This window comes from Syngnathus leptorhynchus, chromosome 8, assembly GCF_054491065.1.
Source record: "Syngnathus leptorhynchus isolate UIUO chromosome 8, UIUO_Slep, whole genome shotgun sequence".
Classification (NCBI taxonomy): Eukaryota; Metazoa; Chordata; class Actinopteri; order Syngnathiformes; family Syngnathidae; genus Syngnathus; species Syngnathus leptorhynchus.
The window spans coordinates 1,692,094-1,711,295 of record NC_141202.1 but is presented as its reverse complement, the minus strand read 5'-3'; the positions used below and the strand labels follow the sequence as shown (position 1 = coordinate 1,711,295).

The window sequence follows — 19,202 nt, the reverse complement described above, 5'->3', positions numbered from 1 at the left end:
TAGACACAAGGATGTGTGTGTTTGTTTGTGTGCGTGTGTAGGAAAGAGTGAGTGTGCCCATCCATGGCCTTACGTGTGTGTGTGTTGTTTGTAAATGTGGCGAAGTGTTTAAGTGCGCGTCTGTGTGCGCGCGAAGCTCCGGGCGACACCGCTGCTAAAGAGCCAACTCGGCAGAATCTTAAACAGCCTTTTTGATCTCATTAGCAGACGCACTTAGTTCGGCACATTTTCCAGTCGGAGGGCCGAGTAGGATGCAGAAATCACACAGGGTGACAAAGAGCTGCACCGACTAATCAGCTTTACGGGGCAGCACGGGGAGGGAGTGAAGTGGAGGGGGGGGGCTACAGGAGGGGATTCATCCATCCCCTACTTCGCACTTCTCTCGTTCTATAGTAAGATGAGGAAGTAAATATATTAAGGGATTTTCTTCAGCTGCACGTGTAGGCTAAAATGCAAATATTGGAAAGTGGGGTATTGAAAATGTTCTTCCCCCGCCAGAGCAGATAAATCCACAACATCCATGCTAATTTCTGTTAGCCAGTCTATGGTGTTTTGCATGATATATTAGCTTGAAGCTAGCAGGCTTTCATTCGATGATTACCTTGAACATTTTGGTGTTTACATATTAGTCTCGCCGGCTCTCATATTTTCACTTGTTGCGGGTGGGTTTGAAACACAGGCCGCTCGATACGCCACGATAACTTTCGATTGTATAATGAAGTCGATCAGGAATAGCCACGCAAAGGCCCTAATGGCTTCCGCCGTCATCACCGTGACACAAAGAAAGGAGCCTGTTTTGTTGATTTGTGGCCTCCCGCTGCTCATTGGTGGATAGCGGAGGAGGAAGACGAGCGTGGGACAAACAAAAACATCAAAACTATCTCACTCGGGGGGAAATCGTTGCGGATCCTGTTTTAGTAGCGTGCTATCATGTCGAGATTGTGCCGCGTTACCCTTTTCCTATCACCCGTGGCTTTGGCGCCATCTTGTGTCCGGGTCCGTGACTAACCTTCGTCGTGGTCGTTGGCTGTGACGGTGATGATGACGAAGCCCACCTCCTTGTCCTCTTCCACGCTCACCTCGTACACCGAGCGCGGGAACGTGGGCGCGTTGTCGTTGACGTCGGCCACAAAGATTCTGACGTAGGCTGTGTCTGAAAGGATCACGTGTCAGTCAGTACCGTGTGTTTTGTGTTGGGTCCGTACTGGTTCCGAGGTGGTTACCCGTATTGGGCTGTCCCTGCTGGCCCGGTCTCGCCGACTCCGAGCCGTCCTGCGACTGGACCTCGATGAGGTAGGAAGCTTTTTGTTCTCGGTCGAAGGAAGCCCGCGTGGCGATGGCGCCGGTCATCGGATCGATGCTGAACAACTCAAAGTCTCCGCTCTCATCCTTCAAGATGGTGTAGTGCACCTACACACAGCAAGAACGACCATGGCTGGTTTCTTTGCTGATCAAACAGGAAATGGGGGGAAAAATATTCACGTGGGAGGGTCTCACCATGCCGTGAAGGCCCGAATCAAAGTCGATGGCCGACACCTGCGCCACCGACGTGCCCACCTCGGCCCCCTCTGGAACCGTGGCCTCGTACGTGGAGGACAGGAAGAATGGAACGTTGTCGTTCACGTCTGAAGAAAGAAGACGAAAGAGGCTTTTTAATTAATTGTATAAGTAAACAAATAAGTGGTCTATTTATGAAATAATTGTCTGCTTCATTACCATATACAAAATATATTTTTTTATATATTCTAATATTATCATATAAATACATACAAGTACAAATATTTTATTTTATGAAATAAGGGGTTTAATAAAATAAAGCAATTTCCAAGACAAAAAATGGGAATAATCGATTAAAAATTAAAGGAATACAAATTAATTATTGAAATGTATTGTTTTAACAAACTATACATTGTATATAAATATCAGAAAAAATGGCCAACGGCAACTTGACTCAGGTTCTCACCCGTCACGTTGACGTAAACTGTAGCAAAGGAGGCGAGTGGCACGGCGGCGACGTTTTGGACTCGAACCCTGAGAGCGAAAAAGCGCGTGGTCTCGTAGTCCAGGTTCTCGGCCACCAGGATGGAAGCCGAGCCGCCCGCTCGGTTTGGTTTGATGTAGAAGCGCACAGGCATGTTGGTCTCGGGTACCTGACCCTCCTCCAAGTTGTAGGTCACTCGCGGGTCACCCAGCGCAGACGTGGCCTTCACCGTCTGGGGGAGGGGGCATTCGTTCGATGATACAAAATTGTTTTTATTTTGAGTAGTTGACACAACAGTTTGACTTATGGAGAGCGGAGTACACGTTGGAGGTCATCCTTTTATTTTTTTCACTTCGCCTTTTGACAAAAATCAGACTCGGCGAACGGCGGGTCGCCATGACGACGCGAGAAAAGAACGCCTGGCGCGCTTCACCTTTGAGCGCTGCGGGGCTGCGCGTCAGCCTTGTAAGGACAACGAGGAGCAGCCTCGCAGAACATTCCGGAACATTCTTCTCAGAGCACAAAGAAATCAAGTCCGTGCATCTCAAGTCAAATTTGGACCGGTTATAAATCAAATGCTAAAAAGTTGAGACTTTTATGTGCGTTGTATTTTTTTTTTGTTTTTTTACTCTGTTGTTGACCTTGGGATAACCTCAATCTTCACTTCCATCTCCACTCTGACGAAAAAAATACTTGGCCAAGAAAAGATGAGCGGGAGGGGGGGGGCAAGCACCGGTAGGAATGTTTCCGAGGAAAGTACTGCGTTTTCCGCTGAGTGAGAAACGCTGTCCGAGCAGTTAAAACACAGAAAGACTCTCAGCCTGAATGTAATCGGAACACTTGGACAACACAATGTGTCTTATTTCCAGCCGTTGACTTTATTTCTATTTTGCGCGCTGATGGTTAATAACACCAATAGATTCCGAACAGAGGACCTATTTAATTATACGACCCGTGCAGTTTTTTGTGACCCTGAGGGATTATCGTGAACAAGTGGCGAGAGGAACATTTGATATAACATGGACAATGCTTGAGTGCCTTTAGATATGAATTTCTTCCGCATCCATGCTCCTGACACAAAAGATTCATATGTGAAATCCTTGTTCTCGATTGAAATGAATAGATTGCCGTTAATTCGTTCCAACTTCCACCAAAAATGAAACAAAATTTTTTTTCATATTTTTTTTTCTCTATACAGACTATAGCACTAATAACAGTCTAGTATAATTTTATTTATTAATTTATTTCGTTATTTAGTTATTTATTTATTGTTCAGTACAAGTAAAGTTTGTGTTTTATGATTCTTCAGTCCCCCACATACACTACAACATGAACATGATATGTTACCTACAAAGTTTTGGAGGAGGAGATAAGAAGAACTTTTGTAAAGTTTTAAAAATAATCTCAGCACATATGCCATTAAGAAAAAAAAAAAAACATGACAGACTGCCTCGCTACCTCGTTAGCGGTGTAATTAACAGGACGGCTAAATTTAAAACTAGCGCTCCTCCGGCGTGTGATTAGCACTCGAGTGGAGAGCGAGGAGCCAGACGGGGGAGACTTGAGGGCCACTTCATTAGGTACACACATCCAAACATTCTATTGTCGTTGCAACCTTGGGCTTCGGCATTTCCATCGAGTTGGTTCGTATAAAATTTGACATCATTTCAGCCGGTGGAAATACAGAATTATATTTCTTCCATCCGTCCTACTTCAGTACGGAGTGTGAGATGGTCCGAGTTGTTCTTACCAGGATCTTGGCGTCCCTGACGGTGTTCTCGGGCACGGTGACCCAGTACTCGGGCTGCTCCCAGTGCGGCGGCTGGTTGTGAACGTTGGTGATGATGACGGTGAGCTCCACCGAGCTGCTGCGGTTGCCGCCGTCCGACGCCACGATCTGTTGGCTGATCTTGGACGTCTGCCAGCCCAGCCGGGAGAAAGTCCCGCTCCGTCATTGAAATCGCTCAGCCGGAAGCGAGCGGCGCAAATGTGTCACCTCACCTGCGAGATGGGCTGATTGACGTAAATCCATCCGGTGCCGGGGTTGATGTGGAGGTAGGCCGGCTTCTGCGGCGACAGCGAGTACGCGATGGCCGCGTTGCTGCCCTGGTCGTCGTCGTGCGCCGCCGCCCGTAGGAAGCTGGTCCCCACCGCCGTGTCCTCTCGGAGGAAATCTGCGAGAGGCCGGGACGCACGGTCTTGAGAGCGGCAAACCTCACGTTCAATATTTGATGACAGCAGACGTGTAAAAAGAACGTGGAGCGCAGCATTGTGTCGTGCTGACATTTGGACTTTTATGGAAATCCTGCTGAGTGGATGCCGAATGTCAACGCTCATCACGCAAAAGGCAAAAAACAGAAAGCTTCATCGGAGCTTGGAAGTCTAACTCCTCGTTTTAAAAAACAATTAGGTCTCGAGAAGCTCGTTTGAAACCGTAAACTTTGTTTCAAAAATCAAAAGACATAATCGCTCACATCATTTGGGAATTCCTGTTTTATAGCATTCTGTTTTCATTCATTTTAATGAATGAATCAAATATGGATTTTATTGTACGATGATGACTGCTCAAACGCACACACGCGCATGCCGGGACTATTCCAACACTGTGTGCTAAATACTTAATGATGTCCTCGTGCGCTAATGTGACGAGGACGACTTGTGACGCGGCGCTTATCAAAACACGCATCACAAATAACAAACAAACAAACCACTCGGACGCCTGAAGAGCGTCTTCATCTCCCGCCTGACGTCGATGCAGACTGACGGCTAACGACCGACTGACAAACCCGACGCTAATGCGAACACTCACACTGGTAGCGGCTGTTCTCGAACTTGGGGTCGTTGTCGTTCTGGTCGGCGACGAGGACGGTGATCTGGCAGATGCCGATGAGCGGCTCCTCGGCCTGGTCGGTGGCCGTGACCGACAGCGTGAACTCGCGCTGACGCTCCCGGTCGAAACTCATCGCCGTGGTGATCGCGCCTGATCAACAAAGACGCTCGATAAGATTGACGTACCAATTGATATTGCGCCGTCGATACCTACCGCTGTCTGGATGGATGTCGAATCCAGACGACACCCCGTCCCTGTGCATGATGCCGTATTTGACTTCTCCGTTCACCCCCATGTCGGCGTCCTGGGCCTGGACCCTCAGCACAAAGGTCCCGGGGGGCTGGTTCTCCAGAACGGCGGCTTTCAGACTGTAGTTCTGACACTACAAACAAACACAGCGGACGTCGGATCACTTTGAATCTTGTAACGGGGGAGACGGCTCCAGCTTTAAACGACAGCCACCTCCTGGAAGACGGGCTTGTTGTTGTTGATGTCGTTGATCCCGACGATGACTTGAGCCGAGCTGCTGAGCGGGTACGGACCGCCGGACGCGTTGTCGTCGGTGGCGGTGATGGTGAGGACGTACTGAGGGCCTTTCAGTCGAGGCGGAGGGCTGCGCCGTAGCTTAATGATGCCTTCAAACAAACGATAGACGTAATATCTTAATACTTTATCCTTGCTTCCACCTTTTCACTTCCCTTCTCCATTTATTGATCGGAATTTACTCGTCACTGTGTACAAATTTTAGCGTGGGTGGCCAAAACCCCAGATATTAGCCTGCGTTGTTGAAAAAAAAAAAACAATGTCGCGTCTTCATGTGCAAACAATCAGGCGGGCATTAGCATAACACAGCAAACAAACTCACACACACTAAGCGGCTTTGCCAGGGAGCGCATCGATATGGAAATACTTACTCCACACTTTGAAGTGACAAAGCCCAACATCCCAGCAAGCAAAAGGCTATCTGCCATGTGAGGGTAACAATAAAACATTCTTATAGCCATTTATGTGTTTAGCGCTTTGCTGTGTGTACTCTGTCTGTGTGTGTGTGTAGCAGAGGAGTGCATGGCGGGCGATAAGGTGCAAAACACACAAAAAGATAAACATGAGCAATGCGCCTGAATATCAATAAATAATTATGTGTGTATTCACGTTTTTATATATGCACGCCTGTTTGGGGACTCTAGCTTTGTCCCTGATATACCGGTTGCCACGGCAACAACCGTCGTACTTGTGTCTGTGTGTGTGTGTGTGTGTGTGTGTGTGTGTGTGTGTGTGTGTGTGTGTGTGTGTGTGTGTGTGTGTGTGTGTGTGTGTGTGTTGATGTTTCTGTCACCGTTGCATGTGGTTATGCTAATACATGCTAACAAATAACATACCGACTACCCAGGGAGAACTAGCGTCAACGCGGTTTTGTGTTTCTCATAAAAACGACTGTATGTTTATTATTTGCGTAAAGCAGTGACAAAATAATTGGAATTAATTAGAAGTCCATTTACATCTTTTGCTATCTTGTCGTTTCTTTTTTGTGCCTTTCTTCTTATAAGCCTTTTAAAAAATGTATGTTCTCCAAATTCAAATGAGATTTGGGCTATTACACGAAATCCTCACCCTTTTGGTTGTCCAATTGGAAGTTGCTGTCCTCGTTGCCACCCGTGATAGCGTAGGAGACGCCGTCGCCGTCGGGGTCGTTGGCGTGGACGATGGCGACCAGGGTGTCAGGGCCTGCGTCCTCGCTCAAGAATGTCTTGTAGCTGATAACAAATTGAGTAGAGTCATGAAAGTGTGCCGGAGCTTCTTCTTTGCTTTCAGATAAATTGATAACAGAGCCTGTCTTCAAAACCTACTAGCTAGAATCTGGTACGGGATAGGCTAGCGTTCTACTTGTTGATTAGCTTCTACGAACAGATAGCCTTGCTACTTTTCTTCTACCTATCTAGTAATGGCTTCGTCGACTGATCTGAATCGAGAAAGAGAGCGTTTGTCGTACACCGTCTGCGAGAAGACGGGCGTCTCGTCGTTAGTGTTGGCCACCCGGATGCGTATGGAGGCGGTGCCCGTGCGTGGCGGCGTTCCCGCGTCCACGGCCACCACCAGGAACTCGTAAACGTGATTGGGTCGCTCGTAGTCCAGCCGGCGGGCGGCGCTGACCACGCCCGCCGATGTGATGTCAAAGTCATCGCCGTGGACTGAGTAAGACAGCTCCGAGTTCTTGCCCGAGTCGCTGTCCCGGGCCAGAACTGAAGATGAGATCGGACTTTAATACTCCCGCAATGTGAGATGGAATGTTTTAGATGCAATCTTACCTTGTAGCAGAGACGTTCCGGGGGCGACGTTCTCAGGAACGTTGTCCCGGGTGTAGATGGAGTGCAGGAACTCTGGTGTGCAGTCGTTCTCGTCCGTTATGTACACGACAACCTGTAGGCGACATTCTGGTGTTATTACGTAATGAGCTCTGTTCATGAAGATGAAGACAAATGTGAAAGATTTTTTTTTTTTTTTTGCATTTCAGTTGATTCGAACTTCTGGCGACTCCACGAGATTGCGTGCCGTGTGACATTTCTTCTCAAATGTCCTTTGGGGCTGAAGGCAACACAACCTATAGATGCTACCGTGAGGTGCACTATAAATAGTGTCACTGAGGAGGAGGCAGCGTGCACATATGACACACACACACACACACTCTTGGGCTGGATTAGCCAGCCAAGCTAATAGAGTCGCCAAAGCCTTCAGGGGCCACTGGTAGCCATTTTAAAGCACTTACCAACATTTGGACAGCAGGGAAGGTGATAATGGACTCCTCCAGGTAAGCGTGTACATGTGTGTGTGTGTGTGTGTGTGTGTGTGTGTGTGTGTGTGTGTGTGTGTGTGTGTGTGTGTGTGTTGTGTATTAATGCGAACAGCTATGACATCTTCAAGGCTTCCCATGAGCAGTTAGCAAAGTTTCTGCACAATTTGTGTGTAGTATATTAAAGAGTGTGTGCATAAGTGCTGATGCGACGGCGATGGCGTCTGATCACTGAGCTTGCGAACGCAGCTTTGATGTGCTGACTTTTTATCAAGCACCCCGATGGAAACGAGGTCAATGGCGGCGTGCGCGAGCCTGCGTGCGTGCGTGATGAGCGGCAAATTGGTGCGTTGCATCACAAAGTCTGATTCAGCAGCTGTGCTCGGAACAGAGCTGGACAGTCATCAGCCAAGACAAGTTTGGAAATCAAAACACTTAAGTCCCACAGTAGATGCGTTCCTGTCACGTTTGTTGTTGATTGTTGTTTTGTTTTCCTACCTCGCCGACGCCGCTGAGGCCGGTGTCGCTCTCGGAGGCTCGGACTTGCAGCGTGTGCACGTTGTGCCCGCTCTCGTAGTCCACGGTGCGAGTGAGGCTGAGGGCGCCGCTCTCCTGGTTGATGCTGAACAGATTGCCGGGATTGGACTGCAACACGTAGGCCAGCGGCTTCTTCTGGAAAGACACGGCCTGGACTGCCCCCACACTGCGCACACAAAAGAGGAGTAATAATTGTTATTCTTAGACAACAATAAATATCTGGTTAAAAGTGAAATACAACTGAATGTGTACAGCGATTCTTTCGTGGACCACAAGAGGGAGCTCACGTGCCCCTACTGGTACGTGGCTCTTTGAGAGTTATAAAACCGCTTCAAAATCAAAGTTACAGGCTACAGTAAAGCTCATGAAAACAATGTTTGTTTTTCTTTTGCAAGGCATTACGGAACTCTCGAATTAACAAATGAGCGAGGCTCAAATTGGGTGTCTTTTTTTTTTTAAATGCCAGCTGAATGTGACACGGGCAACACATCAAATGGACCCAAATGGATGCGCGCGCACACACACACATGCCCCCCAAACACACGACTCACAGGGTGGCATGGACACTCGGATATTATTAACACAATGTGCTTTGCGCCAGAAGCCCAAAGGGAACCCACATACACACACAAGCACATATCCCTTCATGTTTATCCAGACCTCGCTTTTAATAAATATTTGAATTTGCCACACTTTCAAACTCTCAGCCTCGAGCCACACACACTCTTGCATCTGGGTCCTCTTCATCTGTCATGCTGCCTCCAAACTCTATCCTCCATCCTCATCCTCATCCATCCATCAATGAATTAAGACACAGAAAAAAGCAACGCTTGGCACTCACGGCTGTCCGACGGCCATGTTCTCGGCCACGTTGAGCTGGTAGGTGACGTTGGTGAACTGCGGCGGACGGTAGCCGGCGAGGACCGACACGGTGGCCGGCGGACCTTTGTGACCGGCGGCGTCCACGGCCTGAACCTGCAGATGGTACTCATGGCTGGGGGCCAGGGGGCGCCCCGTGGTCCTGACTTCACCCGAGCGCCGGTCCACCTCGAAGCAGTCCATGCCGCCTGAAAACCGCAGAAAAACATTTTGCATTATTGAACGACTACCGTGTTAAAAATAAAAAAACAAAATAGCCAAGTTGCCTTCTTTTTTTTTTACATACATTATTCCATTAACTTTTGTTTTTAATTAAGAAAACCCAGATACTGTTTTCTATTCATTATTGTGCATTGATTTTTCTATAAAATCCTTTAAAAGCAGTGTGGTTGATGTATATTTTGGAAAGAGCCCAAAGTAAAAGAGGTCAGCTGAAGATGATGAAGATGAAGGGTAGGAAGAAGAGGACGTGGGATCCTCAGCTGTTGACCAGAGGGCCTCCACTGGTCGCAGCTGCACCCCACCTGTCAATCATTCCATTCTGCCGCCACAGTGATGCTGCTCATCATCAACTGTGGTGGAGCACCACCGTTTTCTATTAACAATAGATCACCAAGTTTCTCAAGCGCGGAATTGCACAGTGGACACTTGAGCTGTTTCCAACATTTTGGAAAAAGTGGCCGTTATTATTTTCGGAGCTCTCATGAAACGGTGCACCCAACAACGCTGTGAGTGTAAAAATAGAATTGTGTGAAGTGTGACTTAATCTCATTTAAGTCTACATTGGCAAGATCTAAGAATAAGTTAAATTAGTGGATTATTTGTGAGGACACACGTCGTCACATTACGCCAAAGGGAGGCAGTAGAAAAAAAAAATCAACTCTTGAAATATCTTCTTATGCTCTAAAAAAATTAAATAAAAATACAAAAATCCACAGCCACGGGCAGCCATCCGCCCACCTCGCCGCCTCTCTGGAGAGCTTCCTATTATTCCCCAACGTGGGAGCGTTCTCGGCCCCCCAGGGGAGTGTTTAGCGATGGGGGGGCCGCGCCGTTTAACAGCATTTCTTTTTTCTGTTTCTTGATGATAATTGAAATTCAACAAGTCACTTTTTATTTAGATAAATCTGTGGGGCTCCGAGCGAAAGCAGGTTTACCGCATGAAAATTCATGACAGGTAATACATACACATTCTTATTTGCATGTACGCATGTAAATATAAACTCACAAATTTACATATGCATCAGGATTTAATGTCACACGTGCTGTGCTGTGATAGGTCGGTTTGTCTCAAGGGGCGTGGCTTAGCAACATCTCAATAAATATTCGTTATTGATTTGAAGTATAAACGTTTACCGTCCAACAGGAGAAACTGCGGCTGTCCGAGGGTGTCGTCACGTTGCCGTGACGACAAGCGGTAGACCACAGACCCGGGGGCGGAGTCGGGACCCACGGCCGCCAGGTAGGGAACCGGGAACATGGTCCACTGCAGGTGGGCCTGACTGAGCGAGGTCAGAGTCAACCGGCACAGGTACCATTCCTCACCTGAAGGAGAAGGACAAAGACTCGGTGACATGTCAAAACAACAAGCGACACTGTGACCCCAAATCGCGAGAAGGTTGGAGCCAATCAGTAAGCTGACAGAAGGAACGTTATTGAGTTGTTTCGTTTTTACTAACGCTTTGCTCATTTCTACCGTATCGTGGCATCAACTCGACAAACTCAACTGTTGTTTTGTGTGTTCAAGCTGTTGTTTTCCTTTTGTCACCGTCGTTAGCGGGTGTTACGTCTCCCCGCTTTGTAGCTAAACTAGCAAGTACCGCGCGTTGTTCAGTTGGCGTCATGAAAGCCAGCATCTCTGCAAGGCCCCGAGGGGACACGCTGACATTAGTCAACCAGCTCATATCGCGCCTTTATCTGCTTCCTGTTCCCCGGGAAGACAACAGCCACATTTTTCTTCTTTTTTTTATGACGTTGCTGACAAAAAAGACACAGGTTTTTGTTTTGAAACTCTGGGTCGTGTACTTTTTTTTTTTTCCGTGGAGGGATTTGTCAAGAAGAATGGAAAACAACAACTCTGTGTCAACTTCTGCCAACTAACTGTGTCAGAGGAGCATTGGAAAAAAAAAATTATAAAAAAGAACTAATTTACAACAGCTAAATTTATTGACTGATTTTATTTCATCTCAAATGTTATACCTTTGGAACATTTTACAATATATAAGCAATTGTTTTGTAATATATATAAACATTTGTGTTATAAGCAAAAATATAAAGACTACTGGTACTATAAATCAGCAGTTGTCCATGGCAATTTAGCTAGCTAGCTAGCTTATGCTAAAAATGCTTCTAAAAATCTACAGAAAAACTCGGTGTCCTTGTCTAAATGATCAACTGTTGAATATTTTACGCTCGTCACTCCTGGCTGGTTAAATACACAATAATGGCGTCGATTTAATATCTTGTTTTTACATACGCTACGCTGCTCCAGCGGAGTAATGGAACTCGGCCCGTTAGCACAATCGACATCAACGCGCGCTGACGGCTCAGAAGTGACGAAGAAGCAGGTAGAAAGATGGATTGAGGTCGTTCGAGTGAGACAAGTTGATGATAAAAGAAAAAAAGGAGAGTTTCACCTCAACTAAGTCAAAGTTTGTTGGAGCGTACTGGAAGACGACGGCAACATGTTCAAAAAAGCGCGCTGACCGCACACGTTTGCGCATTCACGCGCGTTCACGCGCATTCATTGTCTGACACCAAAGGAGCGCTGTCGTAAGCCTTCCGTCGCTCTTTTGTCAAATGGCGTCCGCTTTATTTTTTTATGCGGTGAGGTGACGGCCGCCTCCGCTCATGAATACGAGTTTGGAGATGCCCGCGAGGTCATTTTCCTGTGGCCCACTGAGTTTGAGGCGCAGTGCAGATGATTCTCAGGGCCAGATTTGAATAGGAGTCGACAACATTAGACACGCCTTCACCTTATTATAAACCGCTGCTCTGTGATATTCTCTTTGTTTTTGTGTTGGTTCTAAATTAGTCAAGCACACACCAAAAAAAAAAAAAAAAAAGTGTCCCGCTTGGAGTGTGAACATTGTTGAAGTTCATCCTGACAAACCTTCACATCAACTTAAACCAAATCAGCGCAGGAAGTGAAAGATGTTCCAAAAGTCTTTTAACGTCAGCGTGTACACGTTTGTGTACTCGTGTTTGTGTCACACCGGCAGCTTTTCAACCACGCGGGAGGAAGCAGACGCCAAGCGACTGCTACTTGATGTTATTCAGCATGAAGGCGCTGGAGAAATAGAGAAAGATGGAGTAAGAAGCTCCTGGATGCCGGAGGAGCGTCAATTAGCAAAGGGAAGGAAAACAAGATGCCTCTGGGAGAGGGAGGGAGGGAGGGAGGAAGGAGCAGGTGGGAGGTGGAATGATGGAATGACGGCAAAAGAAAAGAAATCAAAGACGTACAAGAAAGCTTATGCCGACTCATATTCATTAGGGTGGCCGAGCATTAGACATCGCCGTGTTTGTTTTTTGCGGTGGGTGCACCATATCAAGGGGTTCCTCGTTTGCAACTTGGGTTGAACAAATAAACATCTCGAAGCAAGCACGCTGGGCTTTTAATTTGAAGACTTGTGTGTGTGTGTGAGTGTTTGTGATTGACAGGGTGGGATACATCGCCATGGCAACCCGCAGCGGCACAGGTGTCCCCGGGTGCCATGGCGACATGTCAAATTGACATGTGACAAGCACTCTCTCGTTCCCTCGTCTGTGTGAGTGTGTGTTAGCGTGTGTGTGCGCAACGCTAGCGAAAGTATGCGCCTTCAGATCGGCGTAGAAGTTAGAGCGAGGTCACGTAACTCCAGAAAGACACCACGGTAGCGAGCAAAGTCGTCTCGACCGGCGAACAAACAAACACGCTTCTGTTGGTGAACCGGGCTCTCCATCTGGTCCGTGGGATCCAGCGGACAGAGGCCTGCTGCATCCTAATTAGCAACCTTATAGACTGGCCTACTTTACACACACGGGCACGAGTGCGAACACACACACACACACACACACACGCACACAAAGGAAAAGTCCTGCAGGCACACACTTAATTAAAGCTCATTTGCGCTGATGATGATGAGCAATGCAGGAAATGAAAATAATAATAATTACAGCCACATGCAGTTTTCATGGCGAATCCTCAAAGTGATTGTCGAACTCTGAGACCATGCTCTGACGCATGAGACAATAGGCACACACACACACACACACACAAAAAAAAACAAGCTTGGCAAATCTCATTTATCTGAGATAATCACTTTTAGTAGGGTTCACTGATGCAAATTCTATTGCAGAAGTTTGCCATAGAAAGAGTGATGGAATGGCTGCTTCAAAACAAAATGGCCGACTTCTTGTTCAGTTTCGGCCATAGGTCTTTTATGTGCGATATGCATTTAAGTTTGTGTAAATCCCTGACCCCCCCCTCCCCGCCTATAAGAATCCTGGCGGAGACTCTCAGGAGAAGCGTGCAGGCCGAGTGAGGAGCAACATGAAAAGTCACTTAGGGCTGCAAGTTGTGGTTTTTGCGTGGGGAAGATGATGAAAATCAAGTAAAACACATCAAAGAAGGAAGCGATGATTTGGAAAAATAACCCAAAACAGCATTGTATGTTGCCGGAATTTTCTCCTCAACATTAGATTCAGAAAACACCAACAAAGGATCAAAAGTGGATTTCCTCTCCTCCATATTTGATAGCGAGACTCCAAATGAAATATGGCCACTGAGGAAAAAATGATGAGGTGCTTGCATCATTGGCATTATTGTTCAATTCCCGCCAAAACCCATTCCCTCTTTCCCACGGAGCCGATCAACGCGGACCCTGCGGGGCCCCCGACGCAACAGCTCAGAGGCCCTGGGCTCCAGTCCGCTTCGGCTTCACACGCCTCGATCAATGGCGGCGCGGCCAGATCAGAAGGGAAAGAACATCAAGACGGAGACCGAGCGAGGAAATAGTGAAGCAACCAAAACAAAGAAAAATCACAAAGGGGAGAATAAAGAATCAAATCAAAACGGGGGAAAAATGGGATGTCAAACACAGAAATGGATGGGGAAGGCATCATGGGAAGTGGGCCAAGCGGACGGGTCGAACGGGATTTACCGATAATTCACCGCGTTTGTTTTAATCACCTCCGAGGAACAGACGAGGCAAGTTGAGGTCTGATTACACTAGTAGATGAAACTAGGACGTAAACATGAAGATAAGACCTGCAAGTACATTTAATTGCATACTGAACTGAAAATTTGTCCAAAAGTGTCCGTTTTTTGGTGGGTCGTCTTCTGACAGACATGCCCACCAAATTTCATTGTGATCGGATCTGTCTTAAATGCATGGGATGTTTTTGTGGGTCCCTTCGTGATAGACATGCCCGTAAAATTTCATGTTCTTCTTAACGGCCTCTTGAAACATTGTTAGCAAAGAATTTGAGGGTTTGCTATTTTAACGAGCGTACCGACTAAAACTAGCTTACGGGAAGTCGCATTAAGGGTTCGTATCGCGCTTCCAGACGACTGCGGGGAGGATGAGGACGAAGATGAGGATGAGGAGGATCCGGGATATGTGCTTTAGGTGCAGCGTGGTCACGGCGCCCGAGGAGGAAGAAGAATCCGGTGCGATGCGCGAGAAGAGCGGCGCTCGTCTGAATTATGAATATCTGAGGACTTTTGTCGGCCATTAAAAAATAAAGTCCTAAATGTTTAATGAGGCGCCTCGTATATTATTGATAGCGCGCCGCGTTGACAAGTGTGCGAGCGCGTCCGCCACAAACGCGTCACGTCGTTGTACACGCGTGTACTCCTGCGAGATGTTCTCATTAGTGTCTATGACAATTGATAACATGCTAGCATGTCAACATATAGCATCATGGCAACCTGACCTTTGGAAGAGGTTAATCCTAACCCTATTGGTTGAGATGTCAAATTTAAAATCAATCGATGATCATTGTATTACATGCTAACGGTTGACATGCTAGCATAAGAAAAGAAAGTAGCCTATGTAGAAGAAAGCAGCTCGGATTCGGTATTTTTAAACAACTGACAAAAACTATCTCCATGTGCGTGAACGTGTGTGTGTGTGTTTGCGCATCAGCCCGTAGCGCTTTCAACTTTGGTGAAGGGATTTCCTCTCCGTGACTCAAAGGGAATTATCTCCGACTGTCATCTGCAGCGATAAAGACGCATCGACGCCATAGCTTTCATCTGTGTGTGTCTGGTGGTGTGTGTTTTTTCCAGCATGTTTGTGTATTTTTCTCCGTGTGCTGATTTCACTTTGGTCCTGTCAAGTCATTGCGTATGATCATTTAGTGATTTCAAACAAAATGGCGGTTAGTAAACTCAACTGTCAACACGTGAGCATTTTGTCAATGGTCATTTGAAATAGCACTGTCTAACTGGAAGACATCACCTAAATCTTGATTGAGTATCAGACAGTTAGCTTGTTAGCATTTGATTAAAATTTCTATAAAATAGAACGCAAATACAGAAAATGTAATTAATCCTTATAGATCTGCCTTAGTGTGTTCTTTTTGTGTCCTAAATGGTAACATACCTGATAGTATGTAGCTACATGTTAGCATACCAGCTGTTAGCCTATTAGCAATGTATCAGTTGAAGTTTGAAATCTTCCCAAATTAACATTGACACTTAAAACCATTAAAAGAAGCGGTCAATAATTATATTCTGTTATATGACGGTGAAATGCAATTATTTATCGTGCAAATCCAGTGAGCGAGCTAACGCAGAAACACTGTCACAAATACAAGAACACACAAACTGTGATGAATGGAATTAATCCACCCAGAGTCTCTGATCAAGTTTGATGCACTTGTGAATATCATCCACACACACACACACAGACACACACAAAGGCTCAGATTTGTTCCATTATGTGAACAAACTGCAGCACACATTCATCCAACAAACAGCAGCATTCGGCCAATTTGGTCCAATCTTGTAAAGCTGCTGTGTGCTTGTGATGTGTGTGTTGAAGAGTGGGGGTGGTCTCCTGAGTCCTGTCATGGCTTAAATCCATTGTAGGCGATTGTGAAGTGTTTGCCACAAAGCAGATTGTTGAGCCTCCCATGGCGTGTTTGTGTGTGTGTGTGGAGATGTTTCAAATATGATTTTGTAATCGAAAGACTTTGCAACAAAGAGTATTGTTAAAATAACATTTATAAATATCACAGGAAAGCCGGTCATAATCTAAAATCCTTAGCAATTTTGTCTTAGCATTGATTTCATGTTAGCATAGCCAACAGTTAGCAGGTTAGCGGTCTACCTACGGTTTCTTCAGAGGTCAAAGATTCACGTTAGCTATTAGCATCATTTCATTGTTGTCCTACATGAACATAGTGATGTTATCCGTCTCAACTACAAAAACATAATCGTATAACAAATGTCAGCTCCGAGCGTCGCCTCAGGAGTAACTGCCATGAGTGAAAACATCAGAAGTGACCAAAGTTCAGGTTTTCCTTGTTGGTTGATTTTTTTATTTATTTTTACGCTCCCCTTTTCACTTGAGTGTTCTCATTATGTCTCACTTCATCCACTTCTCTTCTCCCGGTTGGACTTAACGGCAAAGTGAAGGTGACTCACGTCCCAGAGATGGTCAAGGAAATGCTAACGCCTGCCTGATTCATCATCTGCACTGATGGGATTCAAAAGCACACACACAAACACACACACACAAAATGTCAACTAATATCCTATTTTGCTGCGTACCACCTGTTAGCATGTTAGCATCTGCAATCAACTTTGGCTTATTATCTTGTTCTTTGGTGATATACCCAACTACGTATTAGTAGCCGACAGCGCAAGCGGAGCAGAAGACGAGCGGGATCATATTCATAGACGCAGCTCCCGTTCCCCGAGGAGGAGGCGACACCAGGAGGAACTTGTCATGGAGCCCAGACGTTTGAGTATGCTCCTCCATTATGAAAGAGCGCAATCTCACTCGGTCGGTCGGGGGGACGCAGAGCAGCGACAAAAAAAAAAAAAAAAAAGGGGGGGGTGGAGAATGTAACTGCGTTCATTCTCCCATATTTAATGGGTTATTTAATGTGTTTGACTCCTTTTTGCCAAGATGAAACAAAAAGGAGGTGCACCAGAAGAAACTGATGGATGAGAAGAAATGGAAGGAGCCAGTGAGAGGAGGGATGGCTGAAAAGAAAGGAATCAAGGAAAGATGCACGTGAAGAGAAGAAGGGTTGAGTCCAGAAGAAATGGATGAGGGGAGGATTTGAAGAAAGGGAGGATGCAAGAGGAAGAGTGAAAGATAAAATGTTATAAAGCCTCCCGTGCACTGGAAAACACACAAGAGTGTGTGCGTGTGTGTGTGTGATGCAAGCCTGGCGGGCCCTGCTGTAATCGAGGCCGGATGGACATCAGGGCTAAGAGTTGCAGCAACCCTGCAGGCTACACACACACACACACGCTTCATTATTTTTTGGGTGTTGGTGTAACTTGTTCATTCTTCCACCAGACTGACTTCATCTCGCCATTCCTTTGTCTTTTCTTCTTCTCGTCTCACTTGGCTTCCTCGTCATCTTTCTGTCCTCTTCAACTTCCTTGACTGGATTTCCTCCTCTTCAACTTCATCAACTAGCTTCTTTGTCTTGACTTCCTGACCTCCGTCTCTTTTGTCATCCCTCTATCTTCGTCCTCCTCTCAATGTTGTCCACATCTCAGGTGAGAAGTGACGCTTGATGGCAAACGTCTTCATTTCAAAGCTCATCAACACTCACTCGTCCTCAAGTGAAAATAAAAACCAATCTAATAAAGCTCCAGCATCCTTCCTCGTTAATTTACACTCCTCTCTCGCAGCTAATTATCAACGCCTTTGATCTGTCCGTTAACCAGTCCCCCCCCCATCTCCCCCTCCCCCCCCTGTTAACGCTTCAATTAGTCAGCAACCATTCGGGTGAAGATTGATCCCAGCCCACCGGACTTCTTAATGGACTTAATTAAACAGACAGACCAAGCGTGTGTGTCGGAACAATGGGTTGAACCGGTGGTTACCACGGAAACGCCTCTCCAGTAGAACACCCGCCTTCTAAAAATGACAGTCGAAAAAACACAAACTCCAAAATAGTTTTCGCTGTAAATTATGAATGAGTGTGTCGGCTCGACGTTTCCCCGCCGCAGGAAGTGATGTCACATTTATTATGCGCTGGTGAGAAGGCGTCCTGAGCTTACAAATGCACAAAACTGAGATTTAACAATAGGGCTGAATGCTACGAGTATTATTTCCATTATTCTTCATATTCATCTTAAAGGGAAAAATAACATATTTTATATTTTTATATTTTGAATATCTTTTTAATGATATGTTCTGTGCAGTGTCGTGATTCATGTTTTTTTGTGGGATAAGAAATAAATAGCTTGTTTTTAGCTAGCTAAGGCGGCGGCCATTTTGTCACTTATTGTCGATTGAAAATGACATCACAGTTGCCAGGGCTCACGGCTCAGAAACTGAGATGTAATGTAAAAGAAGAAACTATGACAAAAGATGAAAAAGCCACGACTGGTCAGGAATTTCCACCATTTTAGTTCAAAGCCTCTATTTTAGGGTCATTTCTCCATTTCCAATTGTCCTTCAAAGCCAAACCCATCTGGAGGTTTTTCCCTCCATTGACTAGCAAATTCCAACCATGTAAACTCGACAAGAAGAAGATTCTAAATTGTAAAAGTGTAAAATATTCATCACTACCCATGGGGAGCTTTGATGACTCTCCAAACTCAGCGAAGCTTTGAGCTTGACCAAATGTCTTCTGACATAATACATCTGCCGAACCACCACATTTCCATTAACACCGTCATGCACTTGAAGGAGCGCCTAATGCAAGCGGGGACCACAAACGCTTCCAAACGTCATCCATCCGACTCGTCATAATTAGTCCGAATATGTTACGGAATGTCTGAGGGGCATGAAAAAGAAGAGAAAGGCATCAATTCAATGACGCCAAGCAGCCAGCCATGAAGCGTGTGTTCATGCTTAAGAGACAATGAGGCGTATTGAGGACAAGAAGGCCATGACAAACACAAAGTTTATGCCCTCTGTCATGTCAATAATGACTCTCACACACACGCACACACACACACACACACACTCACACACACACACACACACTCAGTGGCAATAAGTGCCGCC

General features: G+C 46.1%; 1 protein-coding gene across 5 annotated transcripts in view; it reads right to left on the bottom strand.

The window, feature by feature from the left end:
- LOC147051671 (neural-cadherin) overlaps positions 1 to 19,202 on the bottom strand; it is a 52,172-nt gene that overhangs the window by 12,656 nt on the left and 20,314 nt on the right. For 3 of the 5 annotated variants that reach the window (XM_085918883.1, XM_085918881.1, XM_085918882.1), the window contains 15 exons: positions 10,372 to 10,560; positions 8,978 to 9,203; positions 8,098 to 8,302; positions 7,118 to 7,229; positions 6,802 to 7,051; positions 6,423 to 6,565; positions 5,274 to 5,446; positions 5,025 to 5,193; positions 4,791 to 4,961; positions 3,983 to 4,155; positions 3,732 to 3,899; positions 1,964 to 2,213; positions 1,498 to 1,625; positions 1,224 to 1,410; positions 1,010 to 1,153 (listed from right to left, as the gene is read on the bottom strand). In XM_085918883.1, coding sequence (XP_085775009.1) covers positions 1,010 to 1,153; positions 1,224 to 1,410; positions 1,498 to 1,625; positions 1,964 to 2,213; positions 3,732 to 3,899; positions 3,983 to 4,155; positions 4,791 to 4,961; positions 5,025 to 5,193; positions 5,274 to 5,446; positions 6,423 to 6,565; positions 6,802 to 7,051; positions 7,118 to 7,229; positions 8,098 to 8,302; positions 8,978 to 9,203; positions 10,372 to 10,560 — 2,688 coding nt within the window. Of the gene's footprint in view, positions 1 to 1,009; positions 1,154 to 1,223; positions 1,411 to 1,497; positions 1,626 to 1,963; positions 2,214 to 3,731; positions 3,900 to 3,982; positions 4,156 to 4,790; positions 4,962 to 5,024; positions 5,194 to 5,273; positions 5,447 to 6,422; positions 6,566 to 6,801; positions 7,052 to 7,117; positions 7,230 to 8,097; positions 8,303 to 8,977; positions 9,204 to 10,371; positions 10,561 to 11,491; positions 11,820 to 19,202 lie in introns of those variants that run through there. The other 2 variants (XM_085918885.1, XM_085918884.1) reach the window with 2 other exon arrangements.